Source organism: Cladophialophora yegresii (genome assembly GCF_000585515.1).
Source record: "Cladophialophora yegresii CBS 114405 chromosome Unknown aczIN-supercont1.6, whole genome shotgun sequence".
Taxonomy (NCBI): Eukaryota; Fungi; Ascomycota; class Eurotiomycetes; order Chaetothyriales; family Herpotrichiellaceae; genus Cladophialophora; species Cladophialophora yegresii.
In genome coordinates this window covers 2,035,109-2,055,409 of record NW_006913050.1, presented here as the reverse complement: position 1 = coordinate 2,055,409, position 20,301 = coordinate 2,035,109, and the positions used below count along the sequence as shown (strand labels likewise).

The 20,301-nt window shown below is 54.5% G+C and overlaps 9 protein-coding genes across 9 annotated transcripts; 4 read left to right on the top strand and 5 right to left on the bottom strand.

Moving 5' to 3' along the window:
- Positions 1 to 82: 82 nt before the first annotated feature.
- On the bottom strand, positions 83 to 1,080 carry A1O7_08763 (uncharacterized protein; the record flags this gene model as incomplete). Its single annotated transcript, XM_007762752.1, has 3 exons — positions 83 to 567; positions 655 to 913; positions 973 to 1,080. 3 exons carry the CDS (start codon positions 1,078 to 1,080, stop codon positions 83 to 85), a joined length of 852 nt encoding a protein of 283 aa, XP_007760942.1.
- Positions 1,081 to 2,715: 1,635 nt separating this feature from the next.
- Positions 2,716 to 4,518, top strand: A1O7_08762 (uncharacterized protein; the record flags this gene model as incomplete). Its single annotated transcript, XM_007762751.1, has 1 exon — positions 2,716 to 4,518. One exon carries the CDS (start codon positions 2,716 to 2,718, stop codon positions 4,516 to 4,518), a length of 1,803 nt encoding a protein of 600 aa, XP_007760941.1.
- Positions 4,519 to 5,055: 537 nt separating this feature from the next.
- Positions 5,056 to 6,423, top strand: A1O7_08761 (uncharacterized protein; the record flags this gene model as incomplete). Its single annotated transcript, XM_007762750.1, has 2 exons — positions 5,056 to 5,276; positions 5,340 to 6,423. 2 exons carry the CDS (start codon positions 5,056 to 5,058, stop codon positions 6,421 to 6,423), a joined length of 1,305 nt encoding a protein of 434 aa, XP_007760940.1.
- A 145-nt stretch (positions 6,424 to 6,568) lies between these two features.
- On the bottom strand, positions 6,569 to 7,695 carry A1O7_08760 (pantoate-beta-alanine ligase; the record flags this gene model as incomplete). Its single annotated transcript, XM_007762749.1, has 2 exons — positions 6,569 to 6,660; positions 6,708 to 7,695. 2 exons carry the CDS (start codon positions 7,693 to 7,695, stop codon positions 6,569 to 6,571), a joined length of 1,080 nt encoding a protein of 359 aa, XP_007760939.1.
- A 611-nt stretch (positions 7,696 to 8,306) lies between these two features.
- A1O7_08759 (uncharacterized protein) lies at positions 8,307 to 10,874 on the top strand (the record flags this gene model as incomplete). Its single annotated transcript, XM_007762748.1, has 1 exon — positions 8,307 to 10,874. The coding sequence occupies one exon, from the start codon at positions 8,307 to 8,309 to the stop codon at positions 10,872 to 10,874; it is 2,568 nt and encodes an 855-aa protein (XP_007760938.1).
- An 847-nt stretch (positions 10,875 to 11,721) lies between these two features.
- On the bottom strand, positions 11,722 to 13,338 carry A1O7_08758 (amyloid beta protein binding protein 1; the record flags this gene model as incomplete). The annotated part of the gene is made up of 1 exon (XM_007762747.1): positions 11,722 to 13,338. One exon carries the CDS (start codon positions 13,336 to 13,338, stop codon positions 11,722 to 11,724), a length of 1,617 nt encoding a protein of 538 aa, XP_007760937.1.
- Positions 13,339 to 14,040: 702 nt separating this feature from the next.
- Positions 14,041 to 15,010, top strand: A1O7_08757 (ribose 5-phosphate isomerase A; the record flags this gene model as incomplete). The annotated part of the gene is made up of 2 exons (XM_007762746.1): positions 14,041 to 14,419; positions 14,469 to 15,010. 2 exons carry the CDS (start codon positions 14,041 to 14,043, stop codon positions 15,008 to 15,010), a joined length of 921 nt encoding a protein of 306 aa, XP_007760936.1.
- A 62-nt stretch (positions 15,011 to 15,072) lies between these two features.
- Positions 15,073 to 16,175, bottom strand: A1O7_08756 (cell cycle arrest protein BUB3; the record flags this gene model as incomplete). The annotated part of the gene is made up of 2 exons (XM_007762745.1): positions 15,073 to 15,868; positions 15,925 to 16,175. The coding sequence occupies 2 exons, from the start codon at positions 16,173 to 16,175 to the stop codon at positions 15,073 to 15,075; spliced, it is 1,047 nt and encodes a 348-aa protein (XP_007760935.1).
- A 1,022-nt stretch (positions 16,176 to 17,197) lies between these two features.
- A1O7_08755 (uncharacterized protein) lies at positions 17,198 to 20,095 on the bottom strand (the record flags this gene model as incomplete). The annotated part of the gene is made up of 1 exon (XM_007762744.1): positions 17,198 to 20,095. The coding sequence occupies one exon, from the start codon at positions 20,093 to 20,095 to the stop codon at positions 17,198 to 17,200; it is 2,898 nt and encodes a 965-aa protein (XP_007760934.1).
- Positions 20,096 to 20,301: the final 206 nt, after the last annotated feature.

Sequence of the window (20,301 nt, the reverse complement as noted above, 5' to 3'; positions counted from 1 at the left end):
CGCCGAATATGCTGCCGCCCCAGAAGCGTCACATGCCTTTCTTCTTTCTTCTACTCGGCATTAATTTTTCCGAGCCTCCTCTTTACAACGCAAACACGGCAACAGCGCCCGCAACAACCATACCAGCAAGGCTAGATCCTAGCTGAGCGGCACCGCCAGTGAACGGCGACGTGCTTGCGCTTGGACCCGTGGCGGTTGCGGAGACACCGGCCGTGCCTGCACCCAGTGTGCTGAGCGTGCTTGCCGTACCAGCCGCGGCGGTGCTGGTGCCGTCATAGGTGTAAACCACGGAGCCGGAAGTGGAGACAATGACTGTCGAACCCGGCGCGTTTGCGAGAGTGCTGGCCGTCGGGCTCGCGGTGGTGGACCAGTTGCCGGAGGAGGCGCCCCAGGTGTACGAGCCGGTTTGGTATGCCGGGGGTCCGAGCATGATCGAGGAGCCTCCGGTTGGGAGGGTGGTTGTGGTGGCGGAGCCCGAGGCCGAGGGCAATGTGATGGGGCGCGACGATGTGGAGCCAGAGCTGCCGGCGCACGCGTCGTTCTTGAGCACTGAGAATTGAGTCGAGTCTGGTTTTGCACGTTTGTTAGCAGACGTTCATCTTCCCACCTATCTCGTAGTTGCGATTCCCAGCACCCCACGTCTGGCAGACTTACATTGAAATTCACCCGTGCCGTCGACAATGATCAGCATGCCGTAGCCGGTGTCGGTCGATTGCGTGCCGGGGGCAAGGTCGCAGGGAACTTTCCAGTCAAAGGACTTTTGAGCCGCAGGGATGCCTTCGGCAATGGCACTGTCGGAAAGGACGCAGTTCGAGCCAGGACCGTGGCAGAGCACGAGGCTGACTGTTACGCCGTCGGTTGGGTGGCCCGATGGGTCCCAGGTCACGCTGAAGTCTTTGCCTTGGGTGACGGACTGGGGAGTATTGGTCATCAGTTTTGGAGACAGAGGGTTTTCGAGGGGGAGTCACATACGTTGGACAGGTCTGGGGTGAGCAGCGGGCCCCATGTCTGATCTTTGGGTTGGGTGAATGCGTGGGCGGCGGTCGCCAACCCGGCGGCGAGAAGGATGAATGATTGCATGTTGACGGGTGGTTGTTTTGTCGATAACGGCCTGACTCAGAGAGGCCAAGTTTACACAAAGTACCTTACAATGTAATGAACGTGAGATCGGGAGTTCAACGTTGAGGTCAAATGAGTGACTGAGAAGCAGCAAATGTATAGATAGAACGACAGACCAGCTGAAGGTGCTGAAAGACAAAGAACCAGCAAAAGAGCGGACGGAGACAGGCACGCACGCAAGCAAGACCTAAGGGTTGAATATATGAAATTCAAGTCAAGACTTCGATGTGGACGGGTGGACGTCGTTGACTTGCTCAGCCTCCGTTGCAACCCCGTGTTTCATCGGATCGGGAAATTGGCTGCTCGCGTGTCGGAACCCCTGGACGAGATGGTCAGTCACCAGTGAAATGAGATCGCCGGCAGAAAATTTCATCATAGGTCATCTCTGACGGAGTAACGGACGAGCCTGGGAGTCCCCGTGGGCAAGGTGACATTCGCATGGTGAGGTACGACGATAGCCGGTGATGGAACAGGAGTTGAAACCAGGAGAAGGCGATTCGCGAGAAAGAAATCCTCCAGTATCGGTCTAGCACTAGTCGCCACGAGAGTGATAATTAATTAGGCATTACTTTGATAGAGTCTGTACCCGGGAATTCTGTTGTGGTCCAAAGTTGTATCTTGAAGCTGACGTTAAAGCTGGCGACGAAGATGTCATCTAGGTGCCTTGCATGCTTGATCTCCCGAGTTCCGCAAGATTGACGATCTCGGGCGATTGCTGCAAGAAGTGGATGTGCGGTTGGAACTCGAAGGAGCCGCGAGAGTCCTAGGGTTTAGTAAGGGGCGGGCCTGCCTGGGCGCAACCAGCCCGCCTGGCGCCTCATCTCCTCAGGCACTGGCGTCAGGCACGCCACGGCTACGAGGTAAAGGCTTTGGGGGCCATTTCGCATATTGCTAGCAATTCTTGGCCCGAAAGATGCCATCGCAGTTGAAGACCCTCGGCCTGTTCAGTTATGGACTGCACTCCGAGTTGACGGACATCAGCCTCTAGCTCTGGCGCGATCATGTAACGGTTTGCATTACTCCGTAATTAGCCATTCTTTGGGCGGTGGATGTTGCTCGGCCAGTCTACAAGGCTGCCCAACTCGACATGATGAAGTCGAACCCTTGAGCGGTAAGGTAAGGAGGGACGCTGGAATCGTTCAGAGATACCCACGAGCTTCTTCAGTGCATCGCCCTGACCCGCCAGCAGAGGGCTGCCTTCTTCATAGCCCTCCAAGCCGTGCAAGGGTATGTTTTTTCTTCACTCTTCATCTCAACTTCGGAGCTGAGACCAACATGCTTGAAGTCTGAGTTCGCAGAAGCTCGTCAGACCTTCCTCCCCGCACAATCCCATCCGATACCTCGACCTCCTCGACGTCTCCACATCAACCAAGCTCGTCTGCGTCCATCTCTCCAATACACGAGCTTTTACGGAGTACTCCGTAGCGATGAGTAAATTGCGTTGACCAGTCTCTGATCACTGGCCGGACGGGTCAGCATGATTCGGCTTCATCTCATCTTTATCCAAATGGACTGATTATTGTCATCTCAATTAATCTGCCAACTTTTATGGAAGTGCCGATCCGGCAACATCTTCGATCCAGCTAGAACTCCACCATGTCGACGTCACCTACCGTTCCCAGAGGCAATGAAGCACCTTTAGCTTCGCGACACATCCTACCTAGCAGGCTCAGCCAAGACTGGGACGGCAATGACTCTCCTGTCGTAAGCATGCGAACGTCACGCGAAATCGACGACGATACGGTTGAGTTGCGGAAGCTACACCTGCACACCCGTCATGGCGGGCATTTACCTATAGAAGACGAATTTTCACAGAGTGGCAGCGAAGGCGAAGACGACGAGGTATATAAGAGACGTCGACTAAGGCGCACTGCGACTCTGTCCAAAGACTACACGGACGAGGAAGAAGCGGCCGTTGTTCGCAAGCTGGACCGCAAACTCGTGATATTTCTGGGCTTCTTGTACATGCTGAGTTTCCTTGACCGCTCAAATATAGGCAACGCACGCATCGCCGGACTCGAAAGAGACTTGTCCCTGTCGTCTTCACAGTACGATTGGCTTTTGACCGCGTTTTACATCACATATATTGGCTTTGAATGGATGATTTTGCTGTACCGCATACTGCCGGCACATGTCTACATCTCTCTGTGTGTGCTATCCTGGGGCCTTGTAGCCAGTCTACAGAGCTTGACAACCTCATTCGGCCAACTTCTCATCCTGCGAGGCTTTCTGGGAATCACCGAGGCAGCATTCGGCCCTGGCGTGCCGTTCTATATGACGTTCTTCTACAAGCGCTCGGAACTTGCTTACCGCGTCGGACTGCAGATCTCCGCTGCGCCACTGGCGACGAGTTTTGCAAGTTCGCTGGCTTGGGTGATTGTCAAATTGAGCCAGAATGGGCCCGTTGCGCCGTGGAGGGCATTATTCCTGGTGGAAGGGTTCCCAAGTATCTTTACCGCCGTAGCAGCGTGGTACTGGATCCCAGATGCCCCTGCCAAAGCCAGGTACTTGAGCGCTAGGGAAAGAAAGGTCGCGGTTATGAGGCTGCAGACTGAACAGGCTACGGACCACAGCTCGTCCGCGAGCGCCGGCGCAACATTAGCTCAACGGCTCCAGGCTAGAGAAATTCTGGCCACAGTCCTCGACCCCAAATCCTACCTTACGGCTCTGATGTTCCTGAGCGTGAACGTCTCGTTCAGCTCTTTGCCGGTCTTCCTACCCACCATAATTAACAGCATGTCGTTCTCTCCGCTGACATCACAAGCCCTCGCGGCTCCACCCTACCTATTCGCCTTCATTTTCGTGCTGCTCATCGGTCGATATAGCGACAAGATGGCCGACTCAAGGTCTTTGTTCTTGATTGGTGTGGCACTTCTCAGCGCCTTTTCCTACGCCGGGATTGCCCTCGCGGGCCACCTCCACGAAGAGTTAGGCGAGACAGGAAGCATTACGGTCCGTTATGTCGCTGTGTTCGGCGCTGCGATGGGGTTGTTTTCCTCGGTCACCCTCATCATTACGTGGACACTGAACAACCAAGCTACGACCACAGGCAAAGGAACCGGACTGACCATTTTGAATATCGTTGGCCAGTGTGGTCCGCTGATTGGGGTGCACCTGTTCCCGAAAAGCCATGAGCCTTTTTATGTCTCCGGAATGGCTGTCTGTGCAGGCTTCATGGCGGTTGGTGTGGCAGGGTTGGCTGGGGTGCTAAGAGTATTGCTGTGGAAGGAGAATAACAAGAATGGGTTTGTAACTGGTCGAGAGCATGGGTTGGATGGGGAGTATGAGTTGATGAGTAAAGAGGAGGAGGAAGGTGGAAGAGGAGATGAGGAAGCTGAACAGACTTTGATCGGGAGTTCGAGGAGGGTCGCTGGGAGGGCTTTTCGGTATATGCTATGACAATTGATAACACCGCGAGCAGATCTAGACGGATGATGTTGAGTAAATGAGACCATGTCGCTCCCTGTGGGTGCATCTGCATCTGCCACTGCTGCTTGGATGATAAAATCAGCCTCGTGGCCGCTCTCCCCAGCTGTCACTTTACGACCATTAAAGAATGCGCCTCAATCCTGAATGACGTGCTCGCCGCATCTTTAGAATTTGTGAGCTTGTACCAACACTAGTCGCTACGAGTCCCTTTGTCACGGTGATGGTAAATTCTAACAGTAGAAGTTGGCAGTACGAGACATTGGAGCAGCACCGAACGCCCAGTCTACTTTCCGCTGCTGCGTTGTGCATTACCACATGCACCTGTGCTGTTCCGATCGATGTAGGACTGGATACCGGGCTCGGTTCGACTTCTTCCCAATGGAGTATGCGACAGAGCTGTCACGGTAACGACAAGCACAAGCCAGCCTGGAAGCCAAAAGACTCCGCACAGCCAGCAAACTGGCTTGAATTCCTCCGCTACATGCGAAATCCTCATCCAACAACCTCATGGAGCAGGGCCCAGCAGTCCCAGCCTACGTCTTGCGAGGCCACGAAGCCCCAGTCCACGCTCTTCATTTCTACGCCGACAATGCGTTCTTAGCGTCCGGAGACAGCGACGGGTGGGTGGTCCTATGGAGTCTCTCGTCCAAGCGACCCGTTGCCGTATGGAAAGCGCACGAGGCAGGCATCCTACAGATCCAACATTGGACACACGACAGACTGATCAGGTAAGCAATACGTTATAACACCCTCTGATCCCGCAGCATGGCAACTGATAACAGCTGGTGCAGCCATGGAAGGGACCACAAGCTACGGGTCTGGCAGGTCCGGCCTGAACTCCTCGCCAGCTTGAGCAGAAAACTGCCTGTTGAAGCGGAAGCACCCACCGTCACAGCGTCAGGGTCAGCGGCAGGTCTACCTCCGACCCAGCCATGGCTCCTCCATGCGTTATCCGTTAGCGCGCTCAACTTCTGCGCCTTCGCCATGTGCGATGAACACGCTGCGGGAGAAACAGCAGCAGCGGCAGCAGCAGCAGCAGCGGTGGCAGGAGAGGCGCCTTCGCAACTGATCGCCTCACCTAACGGTCTCGACTCAGGCGGCATTGACATTTTCCAGCTTCCATCGGAGAAGAGGGTGTCGCAGATCGGATCCGACAAGGATGACCCGACGGGTATGGTGATGGCGGTCTCACTCTGGCACAAGGAAGACGGACTCGTCCTCGCTGCAGGCTACGAAGACGGCCGAGTCATGGTGTATGCGCATGTGCACGTGCATCAGGGCGATCAATCCGATCTGAACGGTTCCGGTTTCACGTGGAAGAAAGTCCTGATGAGCAAACCACACATACAGCCTGTCCTGTCCGTCAAATTTCTCCCCTGCAAATCCAAATCACAGTTTCTGACCTCGAGCGCCGATGCTCGCATTGGCAAATTCTCTTTACCCACCATTCTCGCACAGACAGCAGTCAACGAAATGCAACCCGAAAGGGCCATCAACACAAAACATGCGGGCCAACAAGGTCTCAGCGTCCGCTCCGACGGCAAGATCTTTGCGACGGCCGGCTGGGACGGACGTGTGCGGATCTACTCGTACAGGACGATGAAACAATTGGCGGTGCTCAAGTGGCACAAAGCGGGAGTGTACTCGACAGCGTTTGCAGACATCAGTTCTGAGAACGAAAACGAGGTCGACGCCTATAACGGATCTGAGGAGCAGGAGCACACGTCTTCTCCCGCGGCTGGCACTCCTGGCGTCTCAAGACCCATGAACGCCCTCGACCTTATCAAACAGAAACGAGAAGACAAAGCTCGACGGATTCACTGGCTGGCTGCGGGGGGCAAAGATGGCAAAATATCATTGTGGGATATCTATTGAACGATTTTCCTGTTCATGCTTCGCTTTCGAGTCTTCAACCTTGACAGTCGTCTCTTGCTTCAATGTGGGCGATCCCTCCTCGGAGTCTATACCCGCCTGATTGAGAACAGGCGGCAAGTTTTGTTTTATTCTCTGTTTGCTCGAATTATAAGCACTTGAAGGGGAATATACTTTGAGCCTCGTCGGTTTGACCTTTCGGGATCCCTGTGGGTTCGCCGTTGGCGGCTGCGTAGACTGCTGATCCACGTCCTCCGGTTCCGTGGCTTCATCTGCCCCCCTCATACATGCCGCATGGCGTGCCGCTGCCTGCTGTCTTCGTTCCCTCCTCACTCTCACATCGACTTTCGGCTCCAAGATGACGTTATCAATCAGTCGGACGCTTCTCTGATTCAGCTCCTGCTGCGTTTTGGGATTGTCGACGGGAGAGACGATCAGGGCCGCGCTCAAGATGCCGCCAATGTTGGGGTTGAGTTCTTCGTCGTCCGGGATCAATCCCATGGTATCCGGGTGAGACATGGCGACGTAGTCGACATCGATCTGACCACTGGGCCCTATTCGACCGTCACTTCGGAGCCGAGTCACGTCCTCTCTGAAGACGTCAAAGGCCGCCGAGCGGAGACGTTTCACTTGCAAGACACCGGAGTTGTACAGGTCCAGCACGGCGAACAGTGCTCGTGACAAAACTGTGGCGTCCTCCCTGCGCTTTTCACCCAGGTATACATTTCGGCTGCTCATGGCCAGCCCGTCTGGTTCTCTTACCGTAGGCACAACGCGGACCTCGGTGGGTATGTGGAAGTCCCTGACTAGGCGTTTGATGAGGACGGACTGCTGGATGTCCTTCTGCCCAAAATAGACTCGGTCGGGCTGTACGATATTGAACAGCTTCGTACAGACAGTCGCGACGCCGCGGAAGAAGATGGGCCTCGATGCCCCTTCGAGCTCGGATCCCAAGGGAGTAATTGTGACAAAGGAACCATGGCCTGCAATGTCCGAGGTGGGAGGTAGAGTAGGGTACATGGTCTTGACCGTCGGGGCAAAGATCCCACGTATCGAGGAGGGCCTCCAGGGACTCATGGACTTGGCGCTCTCAAGGTATTCCTCCTCCAGCTTCTTCAACTTGGCCAGGTCTTCTTCCCACGTAACAGGATAAGAGTCCAAATCCTCGTGTGCGGCGAATTGGGTCGGGTTGACAAAGATGGACACAAACACGTGGCTGTTTTCTTTCAAGGCGCGTCGAACGAGAGAAAGGTGTCCTTCATGTAGGGCTCCCATGGTGGGAACAAAGCCCACCGTACTTCCATTGCAGAGAAGCCTCCTGCGCACGGCACGCAATTCGTTGGCGTTTCGGAAGATATTGAATGGAACCGCACCGCTTGGCGGAGGCGCAGAGCGGTGCTTGCTTACAAGCACCGAAGAGCTTTCGTCCCGTCGAAAGGGGCCTCCTCGTTGCCATGTTAACCGTTGAATCGGTGGAAGGGCGGAAGGTCTCAATGCTGCTCTCGCCATGGTTTCTGGGTCGCGGGATATGGCTGAATGCTAGGAAAGGGGGCTTCGTGTGCGGTGGTCGCAGACATGAGCTTCATTTTGAGGCCTCGAAGCTCGTCGTGCACAGAAGGTGAGTCAAAGAATTCATGATACAAAGTGCAGCGTAGATGATGCGGCCGGCGAGGCAGCGAGTTCGAAGCGGCTTTGGCAAGCAGCTCCCGTCACCGAACGCCGAGGCCCCACAACCACGGCCAGCCAATCGGACAAGAGCTTACTCCGCAAATTCTCCACTGGCATCAAAAAGTTCGAGATCTGCGTCTTCGGCCTTGACTGAGTGCGTAGACTGCCACTGTTGAATCTTGGCCCAAGCACTGATGTGATGATCGGCTGCATATAAAATGGCCGACGATGGCATGTTCCTCAACTTCTCCGTCGACGAGACCGTCGCCTCCTCAATCCATTCCGGCCCGAAGTTCAAAGGTGGGTCATGGCGAGACCGCCTGAGTGCGAAGAGGTCGGCGCAAAGAGCTGGACGGGGTGAAGGCAGAGAAGGGCAGAAAAGAACAAATGACCCCAATAGCCTGCCTCTTTCGCAGCGGCGTGTTCAATCTGAGGACTTCCCAGACCATCGACCCACGAAGAGACGGCGTGAGAATGGGCATGCCCTAGACTCAAGACGAAACGAGCAGAGACATGGCACATCAGGGCCCCGCGAAGTCATATCCTCGTTGTTCACATACAATCCGAAACCATCGATCACGTCCGAAGAGCTCCAGCCGATGACTGGAGAAGAGAAGCCCATCGCTCCGTCCAACGCGCCCCTCATTGACGGCATCGACACATTCACCTCCCTCGGTCTCACTCCGACTATAGCAGCCCACCTCCTCACGAAGATGAGCCTGAAGACACCCACTGCGATTCAAAAGGCCGCCATATCACAAATGCTCAAAGACTCGAGTGACGCTTTCATACAGTCCGAAACAGGCTCGGGAAAGACCCTCGCATACCTGCTTCCACTTGTCCAACGCATAATGACCGTGAGGGCAGAACAGCCAGAACGCACCAACACTTCACTACTGCTACACCGCGACTCGGGACTCTTTGCCATCATACTAGCCCCTACGCGCGAGCTGTGCAAACAGATCTCGGTCGTGTTGGAACGCCTGCTCGGCTGTGCAAGGTATATCGTCGCTGGCCACGTCCTGGGTGGGGAGAAGAAGAAATCGGAAAAGGCTCGCCTGCGCAAAGGGCTCAACATCCTGGTCGCTACGCCCGGCCGGCTGGTCGACCATCTGGAAAACACCAAGGCTCTGGACGTGAGTAATGTCCGCTGGCTTGTCCTAGATGAAGGAGACAGACTCATGGACTTGGGCTTCGAAGAGGATATCACGAAAATTGTGAAGATGTTAGACCAAAGGAAGCAGGCGCGGGAGACCAGAGGGACTGTCACCTGGCCGGGCTTGCCTACCAAGAGGACGACGGTGCTGTGTTCCGCGACCTTGAAGATGAATGTGCAGAAGTTGGGAGAGATCAGTCTCAAGGACGCGATACTGATCAAAGGGGACGGTGGCGATAGTGGGACACGAGACAACACCGAAACGCCGGAAGAAAAAGTCAACGGCAACGGGACTGTGGGCGTGGATTCAGCCTTCCTCGCTCCAGCACAACTCAAGCAGTCCTACATCGTTGTTGCCGCCAAACTGCGCTTCGTTACTCTGGCAGCATTACTCAAACGCACTTTTGCGCGGAGAGGCTCAGTCATGAAAGCGATTGTGTTCCTCTCGTGCGCAGACTCGGTCGAATTCCACTTCAAAGCCTTCACCACGGCACTCGAAGGTGACGACGGTGCGCTACCTAAAACTACTCTCTCATCAAGAGACACAGACAACTCCGACGCCGACTCTGACACCGAAGTCCCGCAAGCCACCAAAACCAGAGCCATCAAAGCCAGCCACCCATCTAAGCCTTTCTCTCAAGAACCTCCTCCTTCTCCAGACCCCTCCGCCCCGTCGTCCATCTTATCCTCGAGAACAAACTCCCTAACGCTCTACAAGCTGCACGGCTCACTCCCGCAACAGACCCGCACCTCGACAATCAACGCCTTCACCCACGCTTCCACACCTTCCCTCCTTCTCGCCACGGACGTCGCCTCCCGCGGCCTCGACCTCCCCAACCTCGATCTCGTAATTGAGTACGACCCGGCCTTCAGCGCCGAAGACCATCTCCACCGAATAGGCCGCACTGCCAGACTAGGCCGGGACGGCCGCGCCGTGAGTTTCCTCCTCCCCGGCAAGGAGGAAGGGTACGCCTCCGTGCTCAAGGCCTCGTACAAACCCACCGACGACAGCGTGACCACCAACGTGTCGAGCATGGACGCAGACGACATACTCAAAAAGGGATTCAACCCCACGTTCGGGGTCATCTCAACCAACAAAACCCGGGACGCCGCGAAAAAGCGGGATGCGGCCACAGGTGACCACCTTGACGCTAACGGTGCGGATTGGCGAACCCGCGCCACGAACCTGCAACTCGCCCTCGAGCGCTTCGTCCTCGCGACGCCTGCCACAAGAGAGCTCGCGCGCAGGGCGTTCCAGAGCCACATTCGCGCGTACGCGACCCACACGGCGAGCGAGCGGAAATACTTCGACATCAAGGAGCTGCACCTGGGACATTTGTGCAAGGCATTCGGATTGAGAGATACGCCGTCCGGCATGGGCGCGGGACGGGGCAAAGGTGCGGCGATGAAGGGGGCAAAGAGGATGGTGACGACCAGTGGCAATGGGGAAGCGGTGCGTGCGGGTGCGGGTGCGGGTGTCAGTGGTGAGAAGCGGAAGAGAGGAAAGGACGAGGGAGTGGAACAGACAGGCGATGTCGATGAAGCGGCGCGCAAGATGAGAGAGAAGATCAGGATGAATAGGAAGATGATGATGGGCGGGGGTGGTGCCGGCGAGTTCAATATTGCTTGATGGTAGCTGAAGAACCTTCAAATACATTCGCGGCACCTGAGTGGGTAGTCTGATACTCTCTTTTCCCCTTTTCGACTTTCCTCATGGCTTCTACTGTATCCTGGAATGCACCGGTCGTGCTAGAGCGCTGTATTTGTGGTTTGCGGCAATTCCCATGTTTCATACCTATCTCATGTCTCATGACTCGTTTTAACTCATGGGACTTGGAATGGGGTTGCATCCTTAACAGCTCCGCCTGGAGCGTCACTGTAAGCCATACATGTATGCCCTGCCTTTCCCTACCACGTCTCGTATTACTTCAGCGTGGCCGCTCCAACGGTTTCAAGTATGCGCTTCCCTACCACGTCTCATAGTACTTCAATGCGGCCGCGCCTACGGCAACCACGGCCACCAGCACCGCCAGACAAACAATGTAAACCTCAACCCCGCCAGCCAACACCCTCCCCTGCCTAAGCGCGTACTGCTGCCTGAAATATCGGCACATTCCCACCGCTGTCACGAGGATGGACAGCCCGTAAAGACACAGCGTCAGGACGAGCCACGCACGTTTCTCCTCCTCGGAGTACCGGATGGAGGAATGCGCCGGGTTGCATGCGATGGCCAGCATGAACATGGCCCATGCTGCGCTGTACCATGCCCAAAATGTGCTTTCATTCTCCAGGTGCTGTAGGGACTCAAAGGCTGGGACGGTCGGGGAGATATAAGTGGTCCACCAAGCTTTGGTCTTGGCCTTTAATGATATCTTGGGATGGCTGGTGGAGGCCGTGCTGTCGGCATCGGTCTCTTTGTAGTAGAGATACTCTTGCTCGTCTTGTTGCTCGTCTTGCGCGTTGTCGCGTTCGTCTTCCTAAAACTTGAAGACCGTCGATTTGCTTTTCACGCCGTCAAAGACACACGTTCCGTCGACGGGGACGTACTGTCTTGTAAGCAGCTTGATAGCCTCCTGTGCCATCATACCTCCCAAGACGCTTGAGATGTTATGTAGTTCGCCGCCCTGGGCTCGCTCCACCTCCTTGAGGGCTTTTGTGATATTCTCCTGTACCTCGGGATCCGAAGAGAGTCCAGTTACGTCGAGGGGTTTGTCTGAGGGGAAGATATTGGCGTTCAGTGCAATGAAGACGGGAGAGAGTCCTTCCCAATCGTTTTCGATGGTAGATGAGAGGCGGTTGAGGGTCTTATAGTCCGAAGTCATCAGGCGCAATGAGGCCAGTGGTTCGTTGTTTGGATTCGTCAAGACACGGAGATGGGAGGCGTTTTTGCAGAACGCTTCGATCTCGGGATCGGGTATGGGAGAGTGTTCTCTTGACAAGGCAGCCTCCGTCTCTCGGACTATCTTGGTGATTGCCGCCACGTCGGCTCGTGCTTTGGACTTGTAAATGGTCTGGAGTTTGATGTAGTCCGCACTCTGGGCTTTCATATCTGGTAGCGAGCCGGGCAGAGGCAACACGCCGTGATTATCATAGAAATTCTTGACCGCGTTTGCGATGATCCAGAAATTTGCAGTGTCCTTGTTCAGGTTGGTACACGAAGGCATGCTCATCATCTCTTTGCATCCTCTGCCTACCACCGGAGGAGCAATGCTCTTGAGCACGGCAGCACAAGCTTCGTCGTAGTTCTCTTCCCCTCCTTCTGGGTTGTTTCTCCTGGCTCCAGAGCCGACTATCTCACGGAACTCTGTCTTTTCTTTGAATGTAGAGGGGTATTTGTTGTCATGTGTCTTCTTCCATTCTCTTAGGTAATGTAACAGCAGCAGGAGATAAGGGATGTGGCCATGGTCATGATCCGACAGTGACTTGATGTCGCCGAGTTCATCCACAGCTGCTTCGAGTTCGGGCCAAGGTGCAAGCAAGCGGAGATCTTGGGTGGATTCGGGGTCCGGGTGAGTGTCCACTATGGGAAATTCAGATGGCAGCTGAATGGAAAGGGAAGCGAAAAGGCCTGCTGATTGGATGTAGGCGACTGGTATTGAACTGGCCGAAGCATAGGCACATATCCTCTGGAGAAAATCTCGGGCGATAGGGGCGCAGAGCAAGATGAGATTATAGGGCGTGAGAGAGCCCTCGACCGGCAGCCACTCTGCAAGAGGAGCGGTGATGGCATGCCCTGTGACATCCGGATTAAGCTCTTGTAGAAGTCTTCTCATCTCATCTGCTCGTGGCTTTCCCAGACTATCCGACTCGAGAAAGAAGTTGACTCCCAGGTCTCGGTGCATGACTTTGCCCGAATCGGCAATTGTAAAGCTCCCAATCGAAGGCAGAATGAGATTCTTGAGGGTCTCAGCTCCGGCGACGCTGCTGTTGGAGCCATGGCCTTCATCTCCAACAATCAAGAGAACGTGTGACTCCTCTAAAGCGCGTTGACCTGAGGCAGCCCATAATCTCAGTTGTCGGTCATACTTCTTTTCTTTCGCGGAAGGGGTCTGGAGGGGCGGCGGGGTAACCTCTCGAGGAGCAACTTCGGTCATTGTCGCAGTAGGATGAAGGATGTAAAGGAGCGCGACATTGGTGAGGTCTGATGCAGCTGAAAGAGCCTTGCGAAGTGTTTACTTGAACGTTTACTGAGCACGGTGTCAGTGAATCTCGGCGTGGACGTCAATGGTCAAGGCAGAACTTCGGGCAAGCCAGCCTTTGCTGTTCCGATTTACACAGTATGGTACGAGTTACGAGGTACGTCACGGAGATTTCGATCCCTAGCACCAACGCAACCTGAGGGGCGCCCTGACACGCCCATCGATCCCTCGTAACCCCACCATTTACTTGACCGCGAACTTGTGTTCCTGCCCCACGACCCAGAGAAGCATTCTCAGTCAACATTTTCAAGACGCTGCTTTTCTGCAACCTCCATCCAATTGCGGCACAGGCGGCAGCGTCCGTGTTGAGATAAGTCGGCCAACCTTGGGTACGTAATCAGAATAGAACGGTTTTCGATATATGGTTTGGAGAAGCAGTGTCACTTTTCTGTCTCGTGCATGTGAGTGGAAGCTGGCTCGAGACGAGTCTCGCTCATGTTCTCAGGAAGTGGCTGATATCCTCCAGACTACCAACCTAAACCTCTATCCTCTTCAGTTCAATATAGACCTTCGGTGGCCCTTCTGCTTCACAGACCAGTCCCTACCTTCGGTCGCGGGAAATTCTTCCACACCACTCCTGCTCGGTGCAGTGACAAGATGGCCGCTGAAATCGAAGCAGCTAAACAGGCAGCTGCTATCGAAGCAGTCAAGAATCACTTTCCCCCCAATCCTCGCTTCGTCGGCATCGGGTCGGGTACAACCATTGTCTACGTGGTGGAAGCAATCAAGACTTGTGGCGTCGACGTCTCAAGAGTCGGCTTTGTGCCTACAGGGTACCAGTCGAAGCAGCTCATTATAAACGCCGGATTGGTACCTATTGAGTTCGATGCCCTTCCAGACGATGTTCTGATTGACATCGCATTTGATGGCGCCGATGAGGTGGATGAGGAATTGAACTGCATCAAGGGGGGAGGTGCATGTTTATACCAAGAGAAACTTGTCGCAATGAGAGCAAAACAATTTGTTTGTGTTGCGGGTATGTTGTTTCGGCTGTGTTTGCCAATCTCCTGCTAACCCATGGGCAGACTACCGAAAGCTCCAGAAACGACTGGTCACCAAGTGGCCCACGATCCCGATAGAGGTTGAGCCAAAGGCAGCGCGACAAGTCATGAAGAGACTGCGCATGCTTGGCAGCATCAGTACAACAGGTGCAGGTCCTATGATTCGCGAGGGGCATATGGCTAAAGCTGGTCCCGTAAAGACGGATCAGGACTTCTTCATAGTCGACGCGCCATTTCCGCATCCGTTGTTGATCGCCGAAGACCTGACTCGTGATAGGAGGGGCGACGGCGAGGATGGGTATTGGGAGGTCGAGCAGCTCGCCAGAGCCATCAAAGACATCAACGGTGTATTGGCCGTGGGTCTTTTCTGTGGTCCAACCGGTCCTGAAGCCGTGGCAGCAGGCGTCATCGGCGGACAAAGACCCATCGCGTGTTATTTCGGAATGGCCGACGGCACGGTATCGGTACAGAAGGCTCGGCACAAGCGGAATTCCGTCATCGCGAGATACCCGCCTCTGATACCCGTGCACAGTTCTGAGCTTCAGGAGGCTGTAATATCCACATGATAGACTTGTTGGGAACGGCCGCGGGTCATGAATAGAGTGGCTTACGGGTGCCCCTGAAGATTTCATTTGGCCTTCCTCTTCACCTCGTTTTCACCGAGCTCGCGAATGAAGATCCCGATCGTCCCTTCGGAAACATCGTCCTTGCCGTCTTCGAATCCGGGCGAGATGGCCGTGGCCAGGTACTTGCCATTCGAGCTGAAAGAAAGCGCAGAAACACTTGAGGCCAGCTTGGGATAGATCCGGATCCTTCGTTTCGCGACAGCATCCCAGATAGCGACCACTCCATCACCGCCACCCGTGGCGAATGTGCCATGAATCGGGTGAAATGCGATTGCGTTGACAGGGTAGACAACATCAACATCATCGACAGGTTGACGATGGCATTTGAAGGCATATTTGCGGGACTGCGACTCGGTCGAAGGATCGAACCATTCGACCGCAACGCGTCCTTCAATGCTAGATGAAGCGTAGCCCTCATCATTCGGCATGCAGTCAACTGCCCTCGTCATGTACTTTAGACTGCTCTCTCTTCTCTGCCATGGCTCGATGTCAAGTCTGTTCTGTAACGAGTTCGCCGAACTCTTACACTCGCTGGCCAATGCCTTCAGTTCGTAGATGTGCAACGCACGATTCGCCATGGCCACGACCAGCTTTGACGCGGAAACAGCAAGTGAGAACGGCTTCGAGGGTAGGTTGATGGTGGCGGTTGACCACTCCGCATCCCCACTAGGGTGGATGTGCACTGTCGAGTCCCAAGCGGCCGAGACAACCAGAGAGTGCTCGTGGCTGTAGACCACCGAGCGGACTCCATTGTCATGAGTGCTGAGGACGGTGTGTGAGCCAGATGTAACATCGATCCTGCTAGACATCAGTAACCGGTTCTCCTCTCTCCGAATAATCAGCAGACATCGTACTTCCTCACATCCCGGTCCAAGCAAGCCGTATATACCTCATTATCATCCTTTCCAAAACAAACGTCCAGGACAGGTGCAGGATGCTCGAACTTGGCTACCTGATTGCAGGTCTTCCCATCGACGGCCTCATAAATGTACGCGTGCTTGTCCCACGAAGCGACCGCGAAGCGTCCTGAGCTCGGATGTGGTGAGAACCGGAGAGCGGAAATCGCGTCTGTTGGCAAGTCGGAGACGGGGAATTGACCTGCCATCGCAATGAGTACACCAAGGAGCCAGGCGCAGGGCTTTCAGACACATACCTGCCATTGACGCGATAGTTGGTGACAAGACAGATCTATGAAATCGGGACGGAGAAACCTTGCTCGGGAATATTCAAGGCCGTACGGAGTGCTCGTATGTCACGACGGCGTGGGCGAGAACAAAACATCGAGGCAGTAACTTACTGCCGCTTTTCACCGCCTGCAGCCTTGACATCTCAGCCTCGCCCCGCATTTTCCTTGCCGCAGTAGTCGAAGCCGGGCCGACCTACTGTGTACTCCCTACTCGGTACCCGTCTGATAGATCGTTGTCTGATAGCGCTGTAACTTTCGAAGAATATCCGACGTTGTCAGTGACCGGGCTCTTGCAAAGGTATGTGGAATGCATCAAACCTACTTCGAGGCACCCCGGAATCCGTTTCCGTGATCTGGGCAGGATTGGCGAAGTTTCGGTTCACAAGGACGCAATTCCAATAAAGCGAACGGCACTTTGTCTCAGAATACAACATCTCGTTCAAGTTCATAGCATTCGGTGTAAGAAAACAATGCCTGATCCGTGAACTACTAGAGAGGCGTGGCTATTGTCGATGATGCGTTTATCTGGAGTGCGAATTCAAATCGACATCTCTGCTTCAGACCTCATCCGGCCCACTCGCTACGTGTCCAGGCTTAGTTGCATGAAAGGGACCCTCGCACAATGAGAGCGGAAAAACTGGTCTTGGACATCGATTAATTAGTAGAATGATACAGGATATTTACATGCAAGTAGACCTGGGCTATATCTATCAACGCCACGCAATGCTCTTGTCGGCCTTTCTGGTAATCAAAGGCATCCCTACCGGAGGCCGAAGTGCCGAAGTGCTGAAATGCTGAAGCGCTGGAGTATAGGAAGGACAACACCGCCAACAACGTCGAGGAGGGTATTCTTTCCCAAGAGAACGTACCCTGCAAGGGCCAGAGGAAAGCGTCAACGACCGCTACGGTCGCTAGCCGGACTGGAAGAGGTCAGCGTGCGATCACAACACATCCCTCCACTCGTCCGTCACTTCCTCGGCCTTGACCATCCTCCTTAGATCCTTCAAGACGGCCTCGGTGCCCTTTTCCACAACCACCAGCCTTGGAACGCGGAATCTATTGCCGCTGACCTCCAGGACGCGCAGCCTTCCGGGGATCTTGTCCTTGGTGCCGGGAAGATTACCCAGCAGGCCAATCTTCGCAGGCAGGGCTTCGATCTCATTGTTCCGGATGTCGAGGACATCGAGGCCACGGACGCCTTCGACATCAACGGAGTTGAACCAGTTGTCTGTTGCCAGAAGGGTTGTGACCTTCGGCCACCACGCCCTTACCCACGGCACGTGGCCCGCTAGTTTGTGGCATGAGATGTTGATCTCCTTGAGCTCTGGGGCTCTCAGGTGCGTTGTCAAGGCGTCTAGGCTCGTCAGTCCCGTAGAGACAATATATAGAGACTTGAGGTAGGGCATGAAAAGCTCGCAGGTGAGGTAATCTGTTGGGTGGAGTTGAGGGTTGTGTGACAGGTCGAAGGATTGGAGGGAATATTTCAGTGAAGGGTGCGAGAGGAGCTCTGTGGGAAAGGACGTGAGCTCGTTGTTTGAGAGTTTGAGAGTATGGATTTCGGAGGAGAGGTCGATCAAGTCCATGGGGATTGTGGATAGTGTTTGAGACGAGAGGTCGAGGGTGCCGTTCGACGGAGTGTAGCGGTATTGGCTATTAGAAATAGCACTGGCAAGGCCGGTCTCTGTAGGGACGTCGTCGGCCTCGGTTGGATCCAATTTCTTCTCGAGATCCAGTTTGAGGTCGGTTGTCCCCATCGTGAGATACTTTTTCTCCCTGAGCGGATTACCCACGAGGTTGATGCTCGTCAGGTTGGCCATTGTGGCGAGTTCCGCAGGGATCAGTCGGATATCATTGTTCGCAAAGTTTGCACTCTTTAAGCTCTGGAGCTGTGCGAGGTCTGTAGGTATCTCTGATAGCTTGTTGTCTGCGAGCTCGAGGGCAAGTAAGTCTTTGAGACTTCGGAGAGAAGGTAAGCTGGTCATCTTATTGCCAGTCAAGTTGAGAGTTCGAATGTTGAAGAATAATGTTCCAGCTTCATCGTTGCTGGCAGTTAAGCTCTCGAGTGCGTTGTATGATGCGTCGAAACTCCGAAGCTCCTTGAAACTTAGACCACCAGTGGGGAAGAGGACGCCAGAGAAACGATTCTTGGAGATATTCAATTCTGTCAGTGTAGACGTCGAGAGCAGCAGCCAATCCAAGGATGATAGTTTGTTGCCCGCAAGATTCAGAATTCTTAACTGCTTGAGCTTGAGAAGTGCCTCTGCACCAAAGCTGCTCACTGCATTGCCGTGAAGATCAAGGACCTCAAGGTTCTCAGCTCGCTTGAGGTCCAGTTGGCCTTCAATGGAATTGTCAGCAAGAGAGAGCTCTTGTAGCTGGGGTATCTGGCTGATAATATCGAGGATATCGTTGGTGAGCTTGTTGCCGCTCAAGTTCAGGGTGTGAAGTCGTTCCAGCATGGACAAGCCTTGCGGGAGTCGCGTCAGACGGTTTCTGTGTAGATCGAGAACCTCTAACCCAAGAAATTGGTGGTTCATCTCCTCATCATCCCTCGTCATGTCAGGAAACATATCTTCGTTCAACTCCTCAAGGTCGTTATCAGCCACATTCAGCTTAGATAGGTCCACCAGGTCTGCCCAACTTGTCGTAAGGTGCTCTGGGTCGTACATGTGCATGACCTCTGTGGGTATTGTCTGCAAGTTCATTGCTGCGATGTTGAGGTAGCCAGAACCTGTGGCCTGCTGTATGCGCTTGCGTAATAGGCCATGGTTATCGCCACCGTAAGACAACTCATCCTCAACGATATCGGTTGGCCAACTGGAGGGTCCCTGGGACGATACATCGGCGGGACCTGCACTCTCTCGAGCCTTCCGCCTCGCTGCTTTGGCTTTTGCAATGGTCTCTCGGAGAGCGGCTGAAGACTTTGGCGGAGTATCTGTCTGCGATCCTTCCGATGTGACGACGGCTGGACCTTGGTGCGGTACAGTAACCCTCTTCGCCTTGGAATTTGCTCTGGGTGGTGTTGAGGGAGCGAGGGTATTTTCACCTCTCGATCTCGGCTTTAGCAGGGCTCCCGAAGACCCGGCACCTGAGAGTGCAACCTTGCTACTGGGTTTCGCCGAGGATGTAGGTTCTCTGAACAGAGAGGACAGAGATGCCTTCGACGTTAGAGTGGGCGACTTTACCGATCTCTGTGTGTATGTAGGTTTGACTTTCACAGTTTGGGACGTATATTTCGACGGCGGCGCTGCATTGGGCTCCTTGGTCTGAAAATCGAAGGCGGAACTGGCGGACCTTCTAGGCTCCCGCAGAGGCTTAGCAATTCGCGAGCGTTGGCCTTTGACGAAAGCCTTGGGCGGTGTATAAATCTCGCCAGGGGACATAGCTGGCGGTAACGTCGTCATGTCCTTGGTGGGAGACAGCCTGCCAGGTGGCCTGAAGGGTGTCTTGTTTGGTGATCCTGGTCGAGAGGCTGTAGGAGAGGCAGTGGGTGAGACCGCTCGGGGTCGCGGCATGTCGTTCTTTGCGGGCTTTGAAGTAGGATTCTCGTTGCCAGCCACAAATACCGGGCTATCAGCAAATGTCCCAGGGGGAGTAGTCTCCATAGCCGAAGCTTGCACATCCGTAAGAGCATCCCGTACGGGAGACCGGCTCCTCATATTCGCCGGTTTGTCAGTCCAGCCGTACCGCGACCGAATTGACTGATTGAAATTCTCCTTCAACGGCGTGGGTGGCCCTGTGGGCCGAGGGAGATGAGATATCTTGCGTGGTTCATCGTTATGAATGTCCAAGACAGTTGGTGATCGCGCAGAAAGTCTTAAATTGTCGATTGAGGCCATCGCACGTGGCATGGGCAGCTTGGACAGATGTGAAAGGCTGCTGCCACGGATGGGGATATGAGACCCCTGCTCGTTGTGGTGGTCCATGCTTTCGACCTGTATATCAAATGACTTGGGTGGCTTTATCGAGACTTTGTCGCATTCAGTTGTACTGCCATCGTTCCTGCTGTGTTGCAGCAGTAGAAGCTATGGGGGATTTAATGTTT